At 42.9% G+C, this 18,030-nt stretch overlaps 2 protein-coding genes across 10 annotated transcripts in view; one reads left to right on the top strand and one right to left on the bottom strand.

Moving 5' to 3' along the window:
- CARS2 (cysteinyl-tRNA synthetase 2, mitochondrial) overlaps window positions 1-9,346 on the top strand; it is a 38,562-nt gene extending 29,216 nt beyond the window's left edge. For all 3 annotated transcript variants that reach the window (XM_057390200.1, XM_057390209.1, XM_057390216.1), the window contains 2 exons: window positions 2,989-3,249; window positions 6,366-9,346. In XM_057390200.1, coding sequence (XP_057246183.1) covers window positions 2,989-3,249; window positions 6,366-6,440 — 336 coding nt within the window. In that variant the 3' untranslated portion in view covers window positions 6,441-9,346. The remainder of the gene's footprint in view (window positions 1-2,988; window positions 3,250-6,365) is intronic.
- A 58-nt stretch (window positions 9,347-9,404) lies between these two features.
- The window catches only part of NAXD (NAD(P)HX dehydratase), a 49,723-nt gene continuing 41,097 nt past the window's right edge, over window positions 9,405-18,030 (bottom strand). For 6 of the 7 annotated variants that reach the window (XM_057390169.1, XM_057390142.1, XM_057390178.1 and 3 more), the window contains 2 exons: window positions 12,277-12,397; window positions 9,405-9,814 (listed from right to left, as the gene is read on the bottom strand). In XM_057390169.1, coding sequence (XP_057246152.1) covers window positions 9,664-9,814; window positions 12,277-12,397 — 272 coding nt within the window. In that variant the 3' untranslated portion in view covers window positions 9,405-9,663. Of the gene's footprint in view, window positions 9,815-12,276; window positions 12,398-17,825; window positions 17,946-18,030 lie in introns of those variants that run through there. The other variant, XM_057390161.1, reaches the window with a different exon arrangement.

Raw genomic sequence — 18,030 nt, 5'->3', positions numbered from 1 at the left:
GTTTTCTCCTGTGATGTTTTAGGAGAGCATGTGAGCAGGTGGAACAAAGTGTGAGCTTTTCAGTTCTTGCAGATACTCCTATGTGACTTCTGCACCCATTGTGCTGTGGAAATGAAAGACTCAGGAATGAAACAAGAAGAAGTGAGCTTTGGAGGCCTTCAAATTGTCCTGTTATGTGTCTGGTTTTTCCTGTTATGTGTCTGCTTTTCCTGTTCTTCCTAATGGTTGCATCCAGGCTGGCTTTGATAGCTGTGCAAGTATTTGCAGTTGGGAGGGGTCCCACTCCTCTGCAGGAAGCCAGGGAAAGGGGCTGCTCTGCCTTGAGCCATGGTGGGGTATGGGGAGGGGAGTACAATGAGTTGGGGATAGGGCCATTACATAACTAATTTTTGGAAAGACAGGAATGGGGAGAGGAAAAAAAGGAGACAAAAGCTCAAAGCCAGAGTACTGAACTGGAAAGAGAGTCATCAGTATAAAGGTGATATCCTGATGTATGGAAGGGGAGCATGATGTGTTGGAGAACAGCAGAGAATTTGCTTCTCTCCTGCTCAGATATGGAGCTAAATGCAAAGAAGTGAAAAACTTTCTGCAGAGAAACTGTTCTGCACAAATTTGTTATGGGGAGGGGGAGAAGAGAATAAGAAAATGTAAACAGCATTATCCCTCCTTTGAAAATCAGGCACTATGGCTACAGTGTACAACTAAATGCATTTATTTAGTTTGCCTTCATGGATTTTCTCATGGATTTTCAAAACAGTGGCTGGAATGTGATTTGGCTGTGTATTACCCCTCATAGCCTGTGGTTTGCATGTTAATTTTTAGTGGCATACTAAATGCTTAAATTGTAAGTTGGATGACACAGTCATTCCTCTAGCCTCTGGGCCATCTGTATGCAGGTGTCTGCTGCACCTACATTTTTGCTGAAACAAGTATCTGAATGCTTTTCTGTGTTGTAGGCTGTGCTAGTCCCTTTCTCTGTGGCAGAAGGATCAGCAGAAGATGCTGGTCTGAGATCAGCAGGAAGGAAGGAGCAGCTCATCAGACTCCTCTCTGTTCCTCTGCTCTTTCAGCTTCCAGTAAACGAATTGGTCAAAACCTTCATCAGGAAGGTGCATGGGCTACCACATTTCAGTAAATAAAATGGTGTGGGGATTGTTCCCTCACCCTGAGACCAGGTACAGCCTTCCTTGCGCTGATCCAGCTTTTCTTGCCCCTTGGCCAGGTAGCCCCTTCCAAATTCGTGAGTGYTAAGGAATGGCTCATCTCAGTCTGGTGTTTGTATACAGTAAGACTGCCTGTCTCTCTCTGTGCTGGCAAGAGAAAATCTTACCTACAGGGAAGTGAGATGAATCCATCTGGAAAGGTGATGAGTGAAAACCATCGTGCCTGATGTAGAGCTGGGAAGCTTTTGGTCTGCCAGAGAGTGCGGAGTGCTGAGTGTATTGCAGGTGCAGCTGGGGCCAATCTGTGGAGTAAGCAAGGGCTAAATTTCCATTCAAAACTTCCTACAAGCTCTCTGGATTGGTTAGTTCTGTGGAGAAGAAATTTAGATCAGCCCTGAGAGGCTACACAGTTTTATGTGGAAATCAGATTGGTTCATCTCCTAAAACTGCTCCTCCTTTTGAAGGTTCTCACTACAGTAGGTGCCTGGTTTGAAATCTGGCAGTGGTGTTTCTAAGAGCCATGTTTCTTCTCCTATCATGTCTTTCCCTTTTTTATTTAAGTATTTATCCTGCCACAGGTTACTATGGAGCRTTTCTGGCACTTAGATTTATCACCTTTTTCAATCTCATAAACTTTTTCTTTAGTACGATTACATGTTTTGAAAGCTTGGGGAATTCGCTGCATTTCACGCTCTTGTCTTCAATAGCTTCTCCCTCACTTCCTCCTCCTCCTCCTCTTTGTTTGTCAGTGACCTCTGAAACTCTGCTCCCTTTCGTTTCCATCCTGCTGTTTGGTGACTAAATCCAGTCCCCTCTGGCTTTCATTACTCAGCTGCTCTTCCGCTCCCAGCTGATGTTGCTGCCAGGAGCTTTGCCCCGGCCCTRGTGCGCTTTGTGCTCCCACTCTTGTGTCTCAGTGATAAAACACCGCAGTGGTGCTCTCTTGTTTGTTGGAGGTTTGTCCTTTTCCTCCCCCTCGGGAGTTTGCCTCTAATGAGAAACAGGGATGGTCTCTCTGCCAGGAGGGGCTTTCCTCTTCGGCTGATTSCCAAGCTCCCGTCCTGGCAGCAGTTGGAGCAGGGCTCTGTACAGGAGTGAGCCTGTTCCCTTCCTGAGGCACTGACCAGTGAGACTCCCGCCAAGTCAGAGGAGGCTGAGGAGAGGAAGGGGCTCGGCTACAGCCRGGAAACACCCACACCCTGTGTGCAGTGGCTGCTGCTCAGTCAGGTTTTTTTGAGTTACTGAAACTTTGGGTAAGATGGATCAGTGAAAGTTCTGTGGATTTGGGGAAGGTTTGTATAGGTGAAAGGATAGACTAGAGACCTAAAGCCAAAATACTTATTTTCCAGGTTTGTGTTCCCTGAAGGAGGTCTGGAGCTTAAAGACAGAGTAAGGGGCTGAGGTATTCTTTGTCTCTGGACTTCTACAGCCAAGGAACTGTCTGAACTGGTGGCTAGGCTGTGTTGGATTCCTGTTGCCAGGCCTTTCTGTCTGATCCCTTTTTAAGTTATGCACGCTTCTGGCATCTCAGAGGTTCCCTATGGCAATGAGGTCTCCACTTGGGTTATGTAGCAGGTTGTGTTCATGAGAGCACTCTGCTCCAAGGTAAATGCTTTCTTGTGTAGGAATATGCTGAACTACTTCCAAGTGTGACTTCACTGCAACTTTTTGTCCAGCATCAATGAGATGGTGACATTTTAAGCCTACCAATACGTGGAGGATGCACAACCAAGAGAGGTGATAAGGCCTCACATGGCTATGGAAATGAGTTGATTTTTCTAATTTCATTCTCAGATGTTTGTAAAGCACTCTGTTTGGTTTCTAGGTGGCTGTGGGAGGAGACAAGTCTGCGGTGCTCTCCAATGTCATTGAAGAGCTGGTGAGRTTCCGCACCAAAGTCCGTCACTACGCGCTGGCTCTGCCAGAAGCAGCAGACACTGTGCTGGTGGAGGGTACAGCAGGAGCYGAGGAACCCAAACAGGAGCAGAAGGAGAAGAGGAAGCAGTTAATGCGGGAGAGAAARCCCCTTTTGGAAGCTTGTGACAGTCTGCGTGGAGACCTTGCTGCCTTTGGAATCCACATAAAGGTAGAAGATGGTAACCCTCTTTGTGAGACTCTCAGTCACTTTTTAAGACAACACTTACTTTTGTCCTTCATTCCCCTTCAGCAGCGTGTGGCGTTGTGCCCTGCTCCCTGTAACTGCAGCAGCAGGAGGTCAAAGTCAAGCCCTTGTCTGGCTGTACTGCTGCCTTCGCTTCTGCTCCCCCTCAGCCTCGTGTCTCCATGCAAGCCACTGAAAATCTCACAGTATTCAGAAATCCCTAAGTTGCCCAAATTCAATCCAGAAGGAAGGCTGTGAGTAATGTGTKCAGTCTTTAAAAAGATTGCAAAGGAACTAGAAAGTAAACTGAGATGACTTGTGAAAATAGTGCCTTTCTTCTACCCTCCCCACCAAAAATAAGCCTTCATGAAAAAGCCTCTTCCATCTTCAGCAGCTTCATTCCCATCTGTTCCTGAGCCATAAGGACTTTGCCCTATTCCTGTACCACTTCTCTTTCCATCTTGCTTTCTACTTTGAGCCTAAACCTAATGCCAGTGTTCTTTTTCATTATCTCAATGGCATCTCTGGCTTGAGAGAAGGCCGTCTATGGCAGTATTGCCTCCTGCTGGTTCCAAGGAGCTGCATGACTTCTTTAAAGTGCTGCTTCTTCCAGTTCCTGTTGGTCACTGCCCTCCTCACCTCGGCTCCAGCCATTGCTGGGTCACCATTGCATTTTGCATGCGGAGTAATCCTCCATGTTCTCTCCCTTCATCCAGTTATGCTGCTCTTTTTCCTTTGCTTGGGAACTAATCCTGGCACATCTGGTTCTGTCATTTTACCAGTGGGAGGATGGGAAGCACAGTGACATCAGGGAGTGACAGCACCCATCCGCTCCAGCTGCCGAATGTGAGGGCTGTCACTTGTCAGCTCCCGTTACAGCAGAGCGTGGTCGGCTCAGTGCTGCTTTCAGATGAAAGCAAGCGTGGGGACACAMACCGGKGTTGGAAAGAAGTTGCRGGAGACAAGCCTCAAGCTTTCATGGTCAGCAAGCTTCAATTTTATTTTGGGACCTCTGCCTTTTTATAATCAAGATAATAAGCTCATACATATTGCAAAAGCATAGCTCATCATTGGACAACGCAATAATGGTCAATCCCACCCCTRTGTGCCCMCTTGYGGTTACATTTCTTCATACCTCTGCTGATCTTGCCTTTTCTAATAATAACGGTCAGYCCCCCATCTTGCAAAAGCTCCCTCGTGTATGCACTTGCGGTTACAGCTTCTTCATTCTGGTGCTGTTTTTATCCTTCTTGATCCTCCCTGGCGTCTAGCTCARTTCTAGCTCAATCAGCTGAATTTCTTCATGTCCTCCTTTACTGAACAACCATTCCTCAACAGCATTCCCCACAAACCGGGGCRAGGGCCAAAGTGTGCTGGTGGTGCTGAGCTACAGCTGGGAAAGGAAAGGGAAGCTCAACATCTGCTTCCTTTAACTTGTTTTGTAAATCCTCACTGCGCTCATCCGTCAAGCAACTTCACAAATCCAAACAACTGTGCTGAGACAAAGTTTTGGAGAAGCAACCTGCCTTTTCATCTATTGGAGAAATGCTGCAGCCCCACCTCCATCTTTCTGCAGATTTATGTTGGTTTGTTTTTAAAGGGATTTACATTTGAAAACCTCACAAATTAGTCTGRGCCAGGATTCAAACTATTCAATTTATTTAAAAAAAATAATAATCTGAAGCTCAGAATAATCTGTCTCAGAATAGATTGTTCCAGAGGACAAAACACATATATATGCATCTAGGAGTACACACAGTCAGCATSTGAAGTTGAACTCTTGCTTTTTTTTGCTGGTGCCGTGGAAGTATCTGAAGATGTGCTGTGTACTTTGCTCACACCTYGTTTTTGCAAATCCCAAGGAGTCCTGCAAGCAGATGCAGCTCTGCAGTTCCTCACATGGGCTCACCAAAGCATATGTGCAACAAGACATGGCCTTGTACAAAGCAGGGCTCTCTCYACTCTCTTGCTGATCGTGAGTCTGCCTGGCTGGATCAATGATGCCAAAAATGCCATGGTAACACACCACCTAACAGGGGTCCTGCTTCACTAATAAGTGCTTGAGAAAGTTTCTTGAACTTCTCATTTCTACCCAGCCTCTCATTTCCACAAAAAAAGCTTTTGAGCCTCGTGCTGTGCACGCATTAATGCCTCTGCCAACACGCTGCCCTTGCTCRTGAAGGCTCAAGGAAGCCAGCAGCTTCTCAAGTCCATGTGCAGGAGGAAAAACAGCGGAACAGATGAAGCAAACAAGCCTCAACTCCAGCCAGTGCAGACTAGGAACCCCCTGGTCTGAGGCAGGGCAGGGAGGGAGTGGTTCAAGRAGAAGCTTAATTTCCTTAAAAATCAGCTTTGTAGAAATGGTAATTCCCCCTTCAAGTTCTAGCTTTTGATTTTCATCCTCTGGTTTCTTCTGTCAGGTTGCTCAATGCAAAGGATGTTGGCTGAAGTTACATAACTTGAACAAACTGGTTAAAACAAATCCATGTGTCTTGATGGCATGCTTGGAAGCTATATTGCTAAGTGAAATGTAGTAATTGGGTATTTATGCAYCAGAAAGTTTTTATTTTAATGTAAAAAAGGATTCAACATTGTATTCCAGCCTCTCTTATGAGTCAGAGCTCATGGAACATTGTCATGTTTCAGTGTTCAGGCTTTTGTTTTCAACTATTGCAGTCAAACAGCTGCTTCTAAATAGAATGTTCAATTTTACTGTAGTATTGCCTTTCAAAAACATGACAGTATCACATTACAGATCCTGAGTTCAGAAGATCAAACATGTTCAGCAATATATTCTTATGAATTGACCATGCTTTTCTGTGGACATGAGCCATTTAAACTTGAGAATGTTATTGCTTGAGTTGAGCAGAAGCTACTTGTGAGAGGGGCTACACCCCTCTGCAGTGTATTTCTTCCCTCTGAGCTGGGAAAAAACATCTAGGTTTGTTTTACAGCTCTGAGCAGTATTAGCAGTAGCATTTTTGTGAGATTGTTATTGTCACATCTTTTGCCCAACTGGATCAATAGCTTTGCTGCATGAATCTTAGTTAAAAACCTGTGATCCAGACTGGTGGGACTGACCTGCTTACTTTTTCTTACAGGACAGAGCTGCTGTTTCAACCTGGGAAATTGTGGAAGGAGAGCAGAGAGAGAAGCAGACTGAGAAAAAAAGCTGATCTTTCATCTTTGGACTTGTTTTTTATTTCAGCTACTTTGGCAACTGTTGTAAATACTAATTCTTCCAAAACAAAATCTGTTGAATAGAATGGCTAAAAACTGTAGCRTGTAATTTGAGCAAAACTGTTGTCACTATTACTTGGTAAACAAACACAAGCCTTGCAGCACAGGTGGTGGAAGCATCCAGAATGCAAGGCAGCACGGGAGCAGCTGCACTGACTTACACAGAMGTGGGTCTGTTCTACTGCAGGAACTGCCCTCACCCTGTGTTGTGCTGAGTTGACCCGGGATTTAAACAGAGCAAAGGCAGATGGAGGAACTTAGGCCTGTCTTTAGGGTGAAGACAGTTTTATGCCTGTTGGTTTAACAATTCTGTTCCTCAGACATAGTAGGATACTTTAGGGGGGATATTTTTAGGCTTCGAGTAYTTCTCTATTGCAGTGGTGCTGGTCTGGTCCTGTGAAACCTTTACCTGCAATATGATGGTGTCCAGTTACCTCTGAGACTTGGTTATCTGCAGTTTGTTTATGCACAAAATACACGGAGATTTCTCTGGCACTGGGAGCACAGCACACTCAGGATCTCTCCATAATTGCGAAGATAAAATTAGTTTGTTTAGTTTTCAGCTCTTCAGTTACCTTTTCGCTGGCTCTGGCCACTGTGGCTGTGGGCAGAGGTGCAGGAGCCTCTGTTATACCTGAGGTGCTCTGTGTTGTAGGGTCTGTGCTGATATGGGGCTGGTTCTTACCAGGTACCCACACTTTCTTTCAATCAGTTTATGAAAATATAATTATCAAGAACTTGGGTTCATCAAAAAGGCACTTCACTTGTGTGATTGGTGTTTTCAAAGTATCTATTCAAAAGGATAAAGGCTCTCTTTTATACTATTGAGAATAAAATGTACAGCTATTTTTCTGCTCCCTTTCTCCATTATCTGTACTTCCAGAGAAAACGGGGGTGTCTCTTCATCAGCACTGGRGCAGGTGCTCATTTGACACAGCTGGTATTGTACATTTGCTGGTGGCAGTGTCGTTCTAGCAAAACAGAGTGAATGGTGAGCAGGCAGCTCAGCTGCTGTGTGAAATGGGATTGGCACACACCAAACAAAGTCCAGTCAATTTGCTATTATTTTTATTTCCTACCAAAAGAAACTGCTACATTTCCAGAATGTTTAAAAATTGTAACAATTTGTATACATTAGTGAATAACAGAGTTACAACTTCTGCGTACTTTAAAACCAACATGGCAGGTTGAAATCTGTACTGAGCTCTGTTAATTGATTGACTTCGCCTACAAATGTAATTTAGATTATAATACCACTGATGTTCTAATTACAAGAAAAAATTGTTTCTTTTAAAGGAAAGGCAGTAGCTGTTTTAAAATCAGTTTTAACTTTCTGATTTCATTTAAAAGTAGTCAGGTTTCTCAAATACATTTACGGGGGGGGAAATAATAGCTTAAGTTTCCCCAAAGATGTAGACAGTTTTCAAAACTGCYTAAATTAAACACTAAAACCTCATCTCTTAAGAGTAGTCTGTGAACCCTCATAGAGCAATACGAGCAAACACTTAAAAACCTATTTTAAAAATAGGTAACTGGTTTAAAAAGAAAAATAAAAACGCATCAGGGTGAGGTAGTAGTCACAGTGCATCCAGAAATACCAACTCTGGGGGCTGAAGGGAAATACTTGGAGCAGCCTTTCTGATGCTGGGTGCTTTCTGCAGGCAGCCATTGCAAGGAATGAGAACAGTCTGGTGTGTGACACCACATTCTGGCTGAGAGCACTGCAGGAGTGGCTGTGCTGAACAGGTAACACCGACTGCAACAACCGGACATGGTTATGTCCTTGTTTCAGAGCTTTAACAAGCACAAACACTTGGAGCTGGATTGGAGGTTCAAAGGCAGTACCCACTTACATTTACTTTGCATGAACTTGCCTCCCTCACCACKGGTTCAATCCCTACAAGCTTTGACTAAATCTCCAAAAATGTAAAGAATAATCCTGTGCAAAATCCCACAGAAGTTTCACTTTATACCTAATGCTTGCCTGCCCTGCCAGTGTACCAGATCAGTGTGGCCCTGACAGTATCCTTCCTGTCTGTCCTGCAAAGATCAAGCAAAAGCCTCTACACTTTTTGCTCTAAAAACTCTGCTTTTTGCAGTACTAAGTACTGCACCTGAAGATCAAACACGGAGCACCCTTTTTCTGTTCCTGCCTTTGACTGGCAGTGTACGGCTGCCTGCACACCACTATGAGGGTACAGGTACATGCCGGGGGCTGCCTTTTGTTCCTTCAACTTGTATTCTGCTGCCTCATCGCTATCCACCTACAGATCCGTGTGCTGGTCTGCTCTGAGCTCTAACCCAGCAGCCAACCACAGATTTAAAAGCACTTTTGCATGATCATGAGTCTGACCAGTTCTGCTGGGTATCATCGAGTTTCTTGCCCCGCCTAGTACCTCTCCAAATGATAATTTCACAAGCTCATCRTAGCGAATTCCAGATGAGTCAAGACCAGATAAAGAAATAGAAAATTATTCCTTTTTCAGGTAAGCCTAATTATTGTTTAATGAATTTTACTGCTAAGASACCTATAGTATATCTTTATTCTGTCAAGGAGGGAACCTTTTAAAAAAAATAAGGGGTGCATTRTCCAAATGAATGCTGCCTCTGGACTGGGAATGGGAAAAGGCAACTAATTACATTCAAAATCTACAGCAACTCTCATGCATTCCCTTTCCAAAGAGGCTTGCTTTTTGCTTCTTACTATACTAGCATGGCAAAAAATGAAGTGCAATAGCTAATTCTAGACAAAGGGTCTAAGAATGACAAGTGACAACCTTGGTGCAATCCAAGAAATTCAGTTGAGCTGGTGGAAGAATTTAATCTAAAGATCAAGTGCATTTTTTTTTGCTGTTCACACTTTAGTTATTGCTCAATAACTATCAAAAAGAACAGAGGAATACTTTCAGTTTAGTTTTATTATATTATAACAGTTCTGCAACTACAGCTTATTTCAGCCAAAATGTTTCTGTATTCCAAACTCTTAAAAAATACCTACATTAATCATATTTTTCTATTCTTAAAAATAAAAAATATCTACCTAACATACCAATGCTGCTATAGCACTTGAAAGGGTGCATTATGTAAATTCTACGGTACATGTAATTACTCTTGCAGCCATTGTTCTTCCTTTTCTTCTTCTCTTCTGCTGCTTTGGTTTCAGGTTTCAAAAAGTTTGTTAAAAGCTGTTCCAACTTCTGAAACCATGTCAGAGGCTGTCATTGAACGTCCGAATTTTTGAAAGGCTTGGTGGTTAGACTGCCTCGTGAGAGAGCAAGCTCCAAATGCAGCGACCAGAAACGGATTTTGACTAAAAGGAAAAAAAMCAAAAAACAACATTATWAAGAGAATCTGAGTACTTCTGTGCCATTTATGAGGCAGTGGACATCATCTCTGTACTCTTAAATGTTTGTCAGCATTGCCAGGAAGGCCTCTTAAGCAAATATGTCTCAGACTGCACTGCAGACCATCTTTGAATATTTTTTAACAAATACTTCCCTAGCCATGGCACAGCAGATGACTGAGAAACACCACCAGGCCCAAAGCATGCCAGAGGACAATAGGCTTAGAAAGTGGGTAAAGTGCCCCATGTCTAATTTTACTGAAGTGAGGAAGACCAAAATCTGACAGCATTTCAACCCCCTTTCCTCTCCGTTTGCTGGGTAACTACATTTAGTTTTGTCTAGCAGGGGTGAGGGAAGGTTGTGGGAATGCAGACAAGAGGTAATTTTCAACAGGGCCATAAATGGCTGCTCCAAGGCCTTCACCAGATCAGCTTAAAAGAGATGCAGTGGCAGGTGTAGACCGCAAGAGAAGTTAAGGCACACTGCTGTACTGCCTCTCACACACTTTAGGAACTGCCAAAGACAGTGTACCCAGACCCAGATCCCTAATGCTGACCCTTCCCTGGAGAAGCCAGCACAGTCCAGAGCCACCTCCTCCTGCCACCTCTGGAGCACTTTTTCACAGTCTGAGTCATGGGAATCACCTCTGCTGCCTTAAAAGGGAACACAACTGCAGAGTAGTTCAGCAGCCAGTGGGCTCCAGGCTCTGGCTGATCAAAAACCTCACAAAGCTCAGCCTCAGCTGAGCACTGCTGCCTGTGAGACACTAAGGACTCCTGACTCCTCTGCCAAGTGAGAGTTTTGTGACAAATCCCGACGTAAAGCACAGGCAAAGCAGGACATGACTTTACAATTAGGTGTCACCTAAGCAGAATTTCCATGTACTTATCTAGGTGCATGAGTATTTAAGTTGTCTTGAGAGTTAATCTTGGATGCCCAAATACTGCTCTGAAACAAGAGCTGTGCAGTCTCCTGGGCTCGAGGCAGCTGAAGCACCACAYTCCAAAGACATCAGCATCCTCTCTATTTGAGTGAGGAATCCCACCTGCTGCACCCTTAGCACCCTGAGAGCCAGCGCAATCTCGGTGTTTGAAAAGCTCTCTCTCTGTACAGACCCATTTGAAATGCCAGAGCCAGGCACAAGCTGCAATGACTGCAGTGCAGCCTCTAAGAAGATGCCCTGACTCACTGAACCCAAAAAGCTCCTCCTTTCCTGCAACACATGAGGTAGGCAGGACTGGTACAGCAGGTGTCTGTGAAGGGTCACCTGAACACCACTGCAGGAGACACAATGCATTGCTGATGCCAATTATACTTTTCCTTCATCTATAAAATAAGAGTTTCCGAGCAAGCTGTTTGGAAAAGCCACAGGAGCTCAAGTCAGGAAAGCCTGGAGAACACGTGCTGTGTTTGCTAATCTCTCCAACAATTTAATACTGCTGTGCTGYACCCCATGCAGAAATGAAGTCACTCTTAAAACAGAAATTGACTTAAAACAGAATTCCTCCTTTAGTGGCAGCTGCAACTTCAGATACCCAAAATGACAAAGGAAACCAAGATTATGTTCGTTAGAATCCAGAATTCTGAAGCCTGGTCCCTCATTCTCCCGGGGGTGCCTGGTGCAGTGCCCTTGTGGTAACACAAGCACAGGTAACTCCCCTGGACACCTGACCTGTGCACTGCATGCACCCCTGAAAGGGGACAGAAGGTCTTCACTCCTTAAACTTCCATAGCTCATTACCTATTGAGAAGAGGGATGGTAGCTCTCTGACTGCTTCCTTTCAACTTTAAATAAAGCTGCTGCTTTCACAGAAACACTATCTGGAGCAGCTAGTTGGGCAGGAATTGAGATAATTTAACTAAAAAGCCAAAAGCCATCTACATGGCTGCTTTATATACAACCAAAGGGGACTGCCATTTGGCCTTAAAAGAACTACTGTCTTTGAAACTGTATTTTATTTGCAAGTTTCAACATACCTGCTCCACTGAATTAATCAGGCACAATGCAGAAGGATTCACCAAAATACAAAATCAAAGGCAAACATGTCTTTTGAATTACAAAGATGCTATTGCCAATGACTACCMCTTATTTATCCTTCATACTTTCTGCCTACATTCAATTGTTTTGAAAACATGTACATCATACATAAATATTCCTGTGAACAGATCCAGAAGCTCTTCTTCTGCCTCAGACTTAGGAGATGTTAGATTACTAAAGGGTTTGTCTTATTGAAATTACATATATATATATATATATATAATTACTATTATATAGACTGCTCTAGAACACTCTTACACTTTTTAAAAGTACACGGAAACCTTCGTACCAAAATCTCAATTTCATTTGTAAATTTATTAGCAGGTGTATGACARTTGCTATAGGTGAACACAGACTCACAGCAATTAAGTTATTAATTAATATTCATACCCATTTGTTTTTTCAGCTCCAGCAACAAASGCCCAGTGCGCCAAAACTCCAAGAGAGCCAGAAAGGAGGTCCCCCTGTCCACCACATCTCCGGCTGCTTCCTTCGTGACTGCACACAAGCACTATGAACAGACAAACCAAAAATGAAGTTATGTGCTTTTTTCCTTCCATTTACAGTTACAGCACTGCAGCTGCAAGGGTTACCCTCTGAGGCACACAGCACCTAACAGGTGAGAGACTTATCACAGGCAGCAGAATATGCAGAAACACATTACTCTTAAAAAAAAAAGTTGCATTAACATTTTAAAAAATACTTTTCTCRTTACCTTTTAATCCCTTGCAARTAACAYTGCACAATGTACACATTTTCTCCACTTCACTCAGCCTGCACAGGTGAATTTAGTAATTCATATGGCATCATGAACCATCACCCCAAACTGGACCAGGTCCCTCCACAAATACATTGCTCAAACACAAATCTTCAGTTCTCTGATATTCCAAGTTTGCAAATGGAAACCAAGGTGTTTACAAAAAGCAAATGCAAAATAGAACTAAAATCTCAAATGTTCTACCATATCCATCACAAAAATATTTTATTGAAACAGCCTTTTCCTTAAGCTTTGTAAAACCATATGCAAGACAGATTTTTTTTCTGGCAATCAACAGCGTCCTCACCATCCGTGTATGTTTCCCTCAGCCGTGTCACTGTGGACAGGCTGTGTCAGGGTATCAGGTGTTACATTTCTATTTTAAATATACRAAGGACCTTGGTCAAACTGATCTCTTTGTGGAGCTTTAACTATGAAGAACATGCAAATGGTTTCATTACATTTAACTCCTTTGTTCTCCACTCTCAACAAGCCCAAGCAGGAAGCCTGGAGGATATATAATGCACACAAAAYGAAAACATCAATTCTGCTACCCTTCTCCAAACTCTCTTGTGGGTATGTACCTATCCTTAGCTTTTCTTCTTGCTTGGCTCTGAAAAAAACCAATTTGTTTTCCCCCCTAGGAGGATGCAAGACTGGCAGAATCATGATTATCCAAGTGGTCAAGTGATCCTCAGCATTTCCAGTCAGCTACTGCAGGTTCAGGACTGTGCACACAATMATTTGTGTGCTGCTGAGCACACCAAACATACAAGCAAAATATGAAGGAAGGCCAGACATTGCTTGGACAACAGCCCTTACCTCAAGCCTGGGCTGGGTTTCTCCAAAGTGTATAAACAGAGCAGACCAGGTATTTTAGAGGAAGCACTATCCATATTTAACGTTTTGCAAAAAATTTGCTCTTTCAAAYGAATGAAAAAAATTTGCCCAGAGCTGAAGGACTTGCACATACATTGTCCTAAACAGCAAGTGATAAAAAACTACATAATGCCAATAACCCCCTTCCAGTTCATTACGTGGAACAGCAAAGAATTGTCCTTCACTTCCATTCCCTCCCAATTCTTCCAGCAGTAATTGCCRGGCTCACGAGCCCAGGCAGTTGTGCGTGTTTGCTGCCACTGAGAGGGCAAAGATTCATCAGTCACCACGAGCACAGCACACACTGCTGCAGCCTTGCCAGCAGTTCATTTTCCCAATCACTCTTCTCCCCTCCCCCCTCCCCCTCTCAAATTAAGATTCTGGATGTGTTTCTCAGTGAGCAGTAGCTAATGTCAAATTTCACAAGTGTAATGCCCTTCTGAGTTAGCTATCTGARGAAGGTATGCCCTTTTAGGTGGCGTGATTTATTCTTATTTTTATTTTGAATACAGTGCTTCGGAGAAATTGCCTCTAATTCTACTACTTTGAAGATGCTATCTCACAGGATTTTCACTTTGAGGGCTTGAACTCCTGGCAGGAGGCAGGATGGAAATCCTCTGTTCAAAAGCTTTGGGGCCTTCTGACTGACAGCTGAGCACAAGCCCCTGCTTATTAGCTGTATGTCACCATCTGCCACTATTCTCTAGCCCCACAACCTTCCAGTCACTTTGAGCTGCACAGGAAAGCAAGATCTCCTCAAACTAGGCCAATTATAATACTCTGCTAAATCCAGAAAAAAAAAAAAAAAAAAAAAAGTGGTCTTTTGTTTGTGGTTTTAAAAAAGTAAGTCTCAAATATGTGCAGACTACCTCTCAAGCAACAACAAAAGCAGACCTTTGTACTCTGCACACAGATGCTGGAAAGCAAATCCACGGAATACCTTCAAAGAAGTAGAACTAGAGGAAATTCACTTGAATGAGGAAGGAAAGATATTACACTCAGGCAATTCTTGTGCAGAGGCTCGGCTGATCAAATAACATCTCAAAATAAACGGATGATGAACATTACAACAGGCAATGGGAAAAGGATTTAAAAACACCTCTGAATTAGTCATTATTRAAAGCTTTTACAATATAAGAAGGAATCCCACAGTGGCATCAAGACAAACTGGCATGCTGCTGAATCAACACAGGRTGCTTTTCCCAGCCTTCTCCTACAACAACAAAACAAAACTGCTGTCTTCATGCTCCCCCAGCACAACATCCCCCACTAAACATCTGAGCCCTGCTGTGACAGTTCCAGCAGTTCTTCAAGGACCACGGGGATGATGTCTTTACCTTGCACTGAGCAGTTACAAGCAGTGGCAATGTTACATGATCTCCATTAGCTGGACGTGGCTGAATAGTCAGCTATGATGCCAAAAAGGTGGGCAGGTCTATTCCCTGGAAATATGCAGAATGCTCTGTTTGAATGAGGATGAAGCTTTTTTCTTATCCGTTGTTTAGTGAAGCTGTAGCATGTTCAACTAGGGACAGGCATGTATGTCAGAAAACCTAGAAAACATGGTTCTTGGGAGAGCTGAGGAGACCAAGATGACTGGATGCAGGATAACAAGAAAATTACAAACACTGAAATCACCACAATGTGTCAATTTTGAAAAGACAGAAGTCAGGGCYGCTTAAGGTCAATTAGTTTGACATCAGTCCTGATCAAAACAATGGACAGGTTCAGTTATAGTTCAACTGACAAGAGTACAAGAGACAGAAACACACAATTAATGCTGGTCAGGCTGGCTGTTAGGGCAGGGTGTCTAGTTCTGGTTTTTATTAGCTCTGGRCAACCAAATCTGATGTCACTATTTCTCAGGGTGATGAATCAAAAAAAACCCACCTCAGTATAAGTAGCAGACAGCTTTTTAATGGAAACTGATTTATGCCAAGTAACTCTCGGGGGGAAAAAAGAATGACCCAACTCCCTAGTACTTATCCATGCAGCACACAWATAGTATCAGAAGACTAGATGAAATAAAAATGTCATCACTGAAGAAATGCCTGCAAGGAGAYCTGCTACAGTCAGAACAACCACAGTCCTATTCAACAGTTTCAACACAGTCTCAGCAAGCAAACATCGCATAATAGTGCCAGAGCTTTAGGCAGCAAGCACAACACATCCCTCACACATAATCACATGGATTTCTTGTGTACCTAAATCCATGGAAAAAAATTGTACTGAAATGAGTGCAACAGAAACAAAAAATTGAAGGCTGTCACACTGACAGAATATTGTAAAATAGAAATTCAAGGGTTTTAGGCTCCAAACAACTCAAAACTCTGCCCCAGACTTTCTGGGTAACTATTTAGTAGCTCTATGTTTCATATATTAGTAGCTCCATGTTTCCAAGTCATTTAGTAGCTCTATGTTTCATATATTTCAGGCCATAAAATATCTTCATGGAGTGCTGTAAAGGGAATGATGGTAAGATACATCATAAATACTTGTGGAAGCATTTAGACTTAGCTGTGTCACACTTAGCTGTATTATTGCCAAGTTTTAAGCTGAGAGAACTCCCAGCCCAATTTSTGCTGCTGCCAAAAGACCAGAATGACCTATTTATGGGTATTGTATGCTTAATTAAAAAAACCAAAACACAACAGTCTGTTATGTAACTGAAAATAGCTGATCTCTCTTTGAAGGAAGATAGTCAGAATTGCAGTAGTTTTGCTGACCTCAGGCACTCCAAGTTAACTGGGAAGCACAGGTTTTGATATGGCTGTAYGCAGGCAGCATCATTTACAACATCAGCTCCTAGACACATCACAGTTAGAAAACCAAAGRGGTAGAAAAGGCTGCATGTGTCTGTTTCTTCTTGATTCACCATGTTCACCCAGTAGTGAAAAAAAATCTATGGAGTGTTTTCACTTTTGCATTTAGAGCATTGTATGTGAAATATGGGATAGGACTGTYGTTCTCATGATGGTCAAGAAGGCTGAAGAGCCCATGCAAAACATCACATTTATTGAGACTGCAGATGGAAAGACTGGAAATTAAAAATTAACTCCTGAATCTCAGAGAACCTGAACAAGTTCCTTGCACTTGTTTTCCTCTTACAGAGGAGTATTATCCTCACCCTAAAGTGGTCAGGATTACATGCATGAAATGTAACCATTCTAACTTCTGATACAGCGCAACTGGATTGGATCAGCTAACAACAGCCACCCCATACAAGGCTTAATATTTCCATTTTCTATGCAAATCATGTAGCTATCAAGAGTCATTTTGCTCCATCAAATACAAGATTTAGACCTTTATCAGATTTTTACTAAAGTCTCTTACCAATATACATCTCTGACCTAGCTCTAAGAATATACTCTAAGAAATTTATCTTTTTCCTTTTGCAAATTAGTTCACAAAAGCACATGGCTGGAGACCGTGGACTCCCAGAAACATGACCCAGAGTGCTCACAGACAGGGAAACCAAGTTCATTGACTTTGGCTGAGAAACAACTCAACTGGTGTGGTAAATGTAAGTTGGCTTTTATATAAAGGGTGYTTATACTTTTTTATTCCCTAACCACATCTTTAAAACTTAGATTAAGTCCTTGAGTGCAGGACAGAGCAGGCAATTTAAGTCAAAAGAAAATAAACCAAATTGGTCAGAACCAAATCTGACATTGGTTTTCCTGGATATACACAAGGTGAACTTCGCCAGGGAGAAGGTGGCTGGGCTGCTTGTGCCACAGACAGCGCAGTGGCACCATGGACAGGAACTGTCACCTCCCCATTTTGCTCACTCTGCAGAAGCAGCACTGGGGATGGAGGTGCTGCCTCTCAGATAAAAATCTAAGTGATATTTGTTCAGCAGCTCTGAGTGAGCCAGGGAGCACTGAACAGCTTCCTTTCCAGCCATGCAGGGAGATGAATGGCTGCACTTAGAAGTATTGCCTGGGGACTTAGGGCAAGAGTTGGCTTTTTACCCCATAGTCAGTACTCAGTATTCCCCCTTACATGCTTCCTTGCTTCTCTTGACCATAGCTGCAGCTGAACAACCAGAGAGAAACCAAATTTGGCTACTGGTTCCAGGTAAAAGTAGTCCCAGGCAGTAGCAGRATGCTTCCCATAAAGCCTGCCATTTGGAAGAGAGGAGGGTCAAATCCAAATCCTCTAATTCAAGGACCTAACCAAATTTTAAACATGTTAGGAACTAAGGCTGGTATAACCACACTTTATTATTGACCAGTTCTCCAAAGAATAAGAAAAAKATAACCTTAGAGAGCTGTGCCATAGTGAATAAAAGCTGACTTACCTTTTACCCACAGGCTGAGTAATCATTCCTACCCTGGTCAGTGATGGCACTGATACCACCTACCAAGAGCATGGTGAAGCTCATCTTTGTAGAGCAGAGAATCAACAACTGTAGACCAAGCTATAATGTGAAATTGCAAAAGGAAAGAGAAAAAGAGTATATAAAACTTAATTTAAAATCTTGGTGATTATGTTTACAGGCCAGC

This window comes from Malurus melanocephalus, unplaced genomic scaffold (assembly GCF_030028575.1).
Source record: "Malurus melanocephalus ecotype Western Australia unplaced genomic scaffold, MMel_1.1 scaffold_1, whole genome shotgun sequence".
Taxonomy (NCBI): Eukaryota; Metazoa; Chordata; class Aves; order Passeriformes; family Maluridae; genus Malurus; species Malurus melanocephalus.
This window is presented reverse-complemented; position numbering and strand designations above follow the sequence as displayed.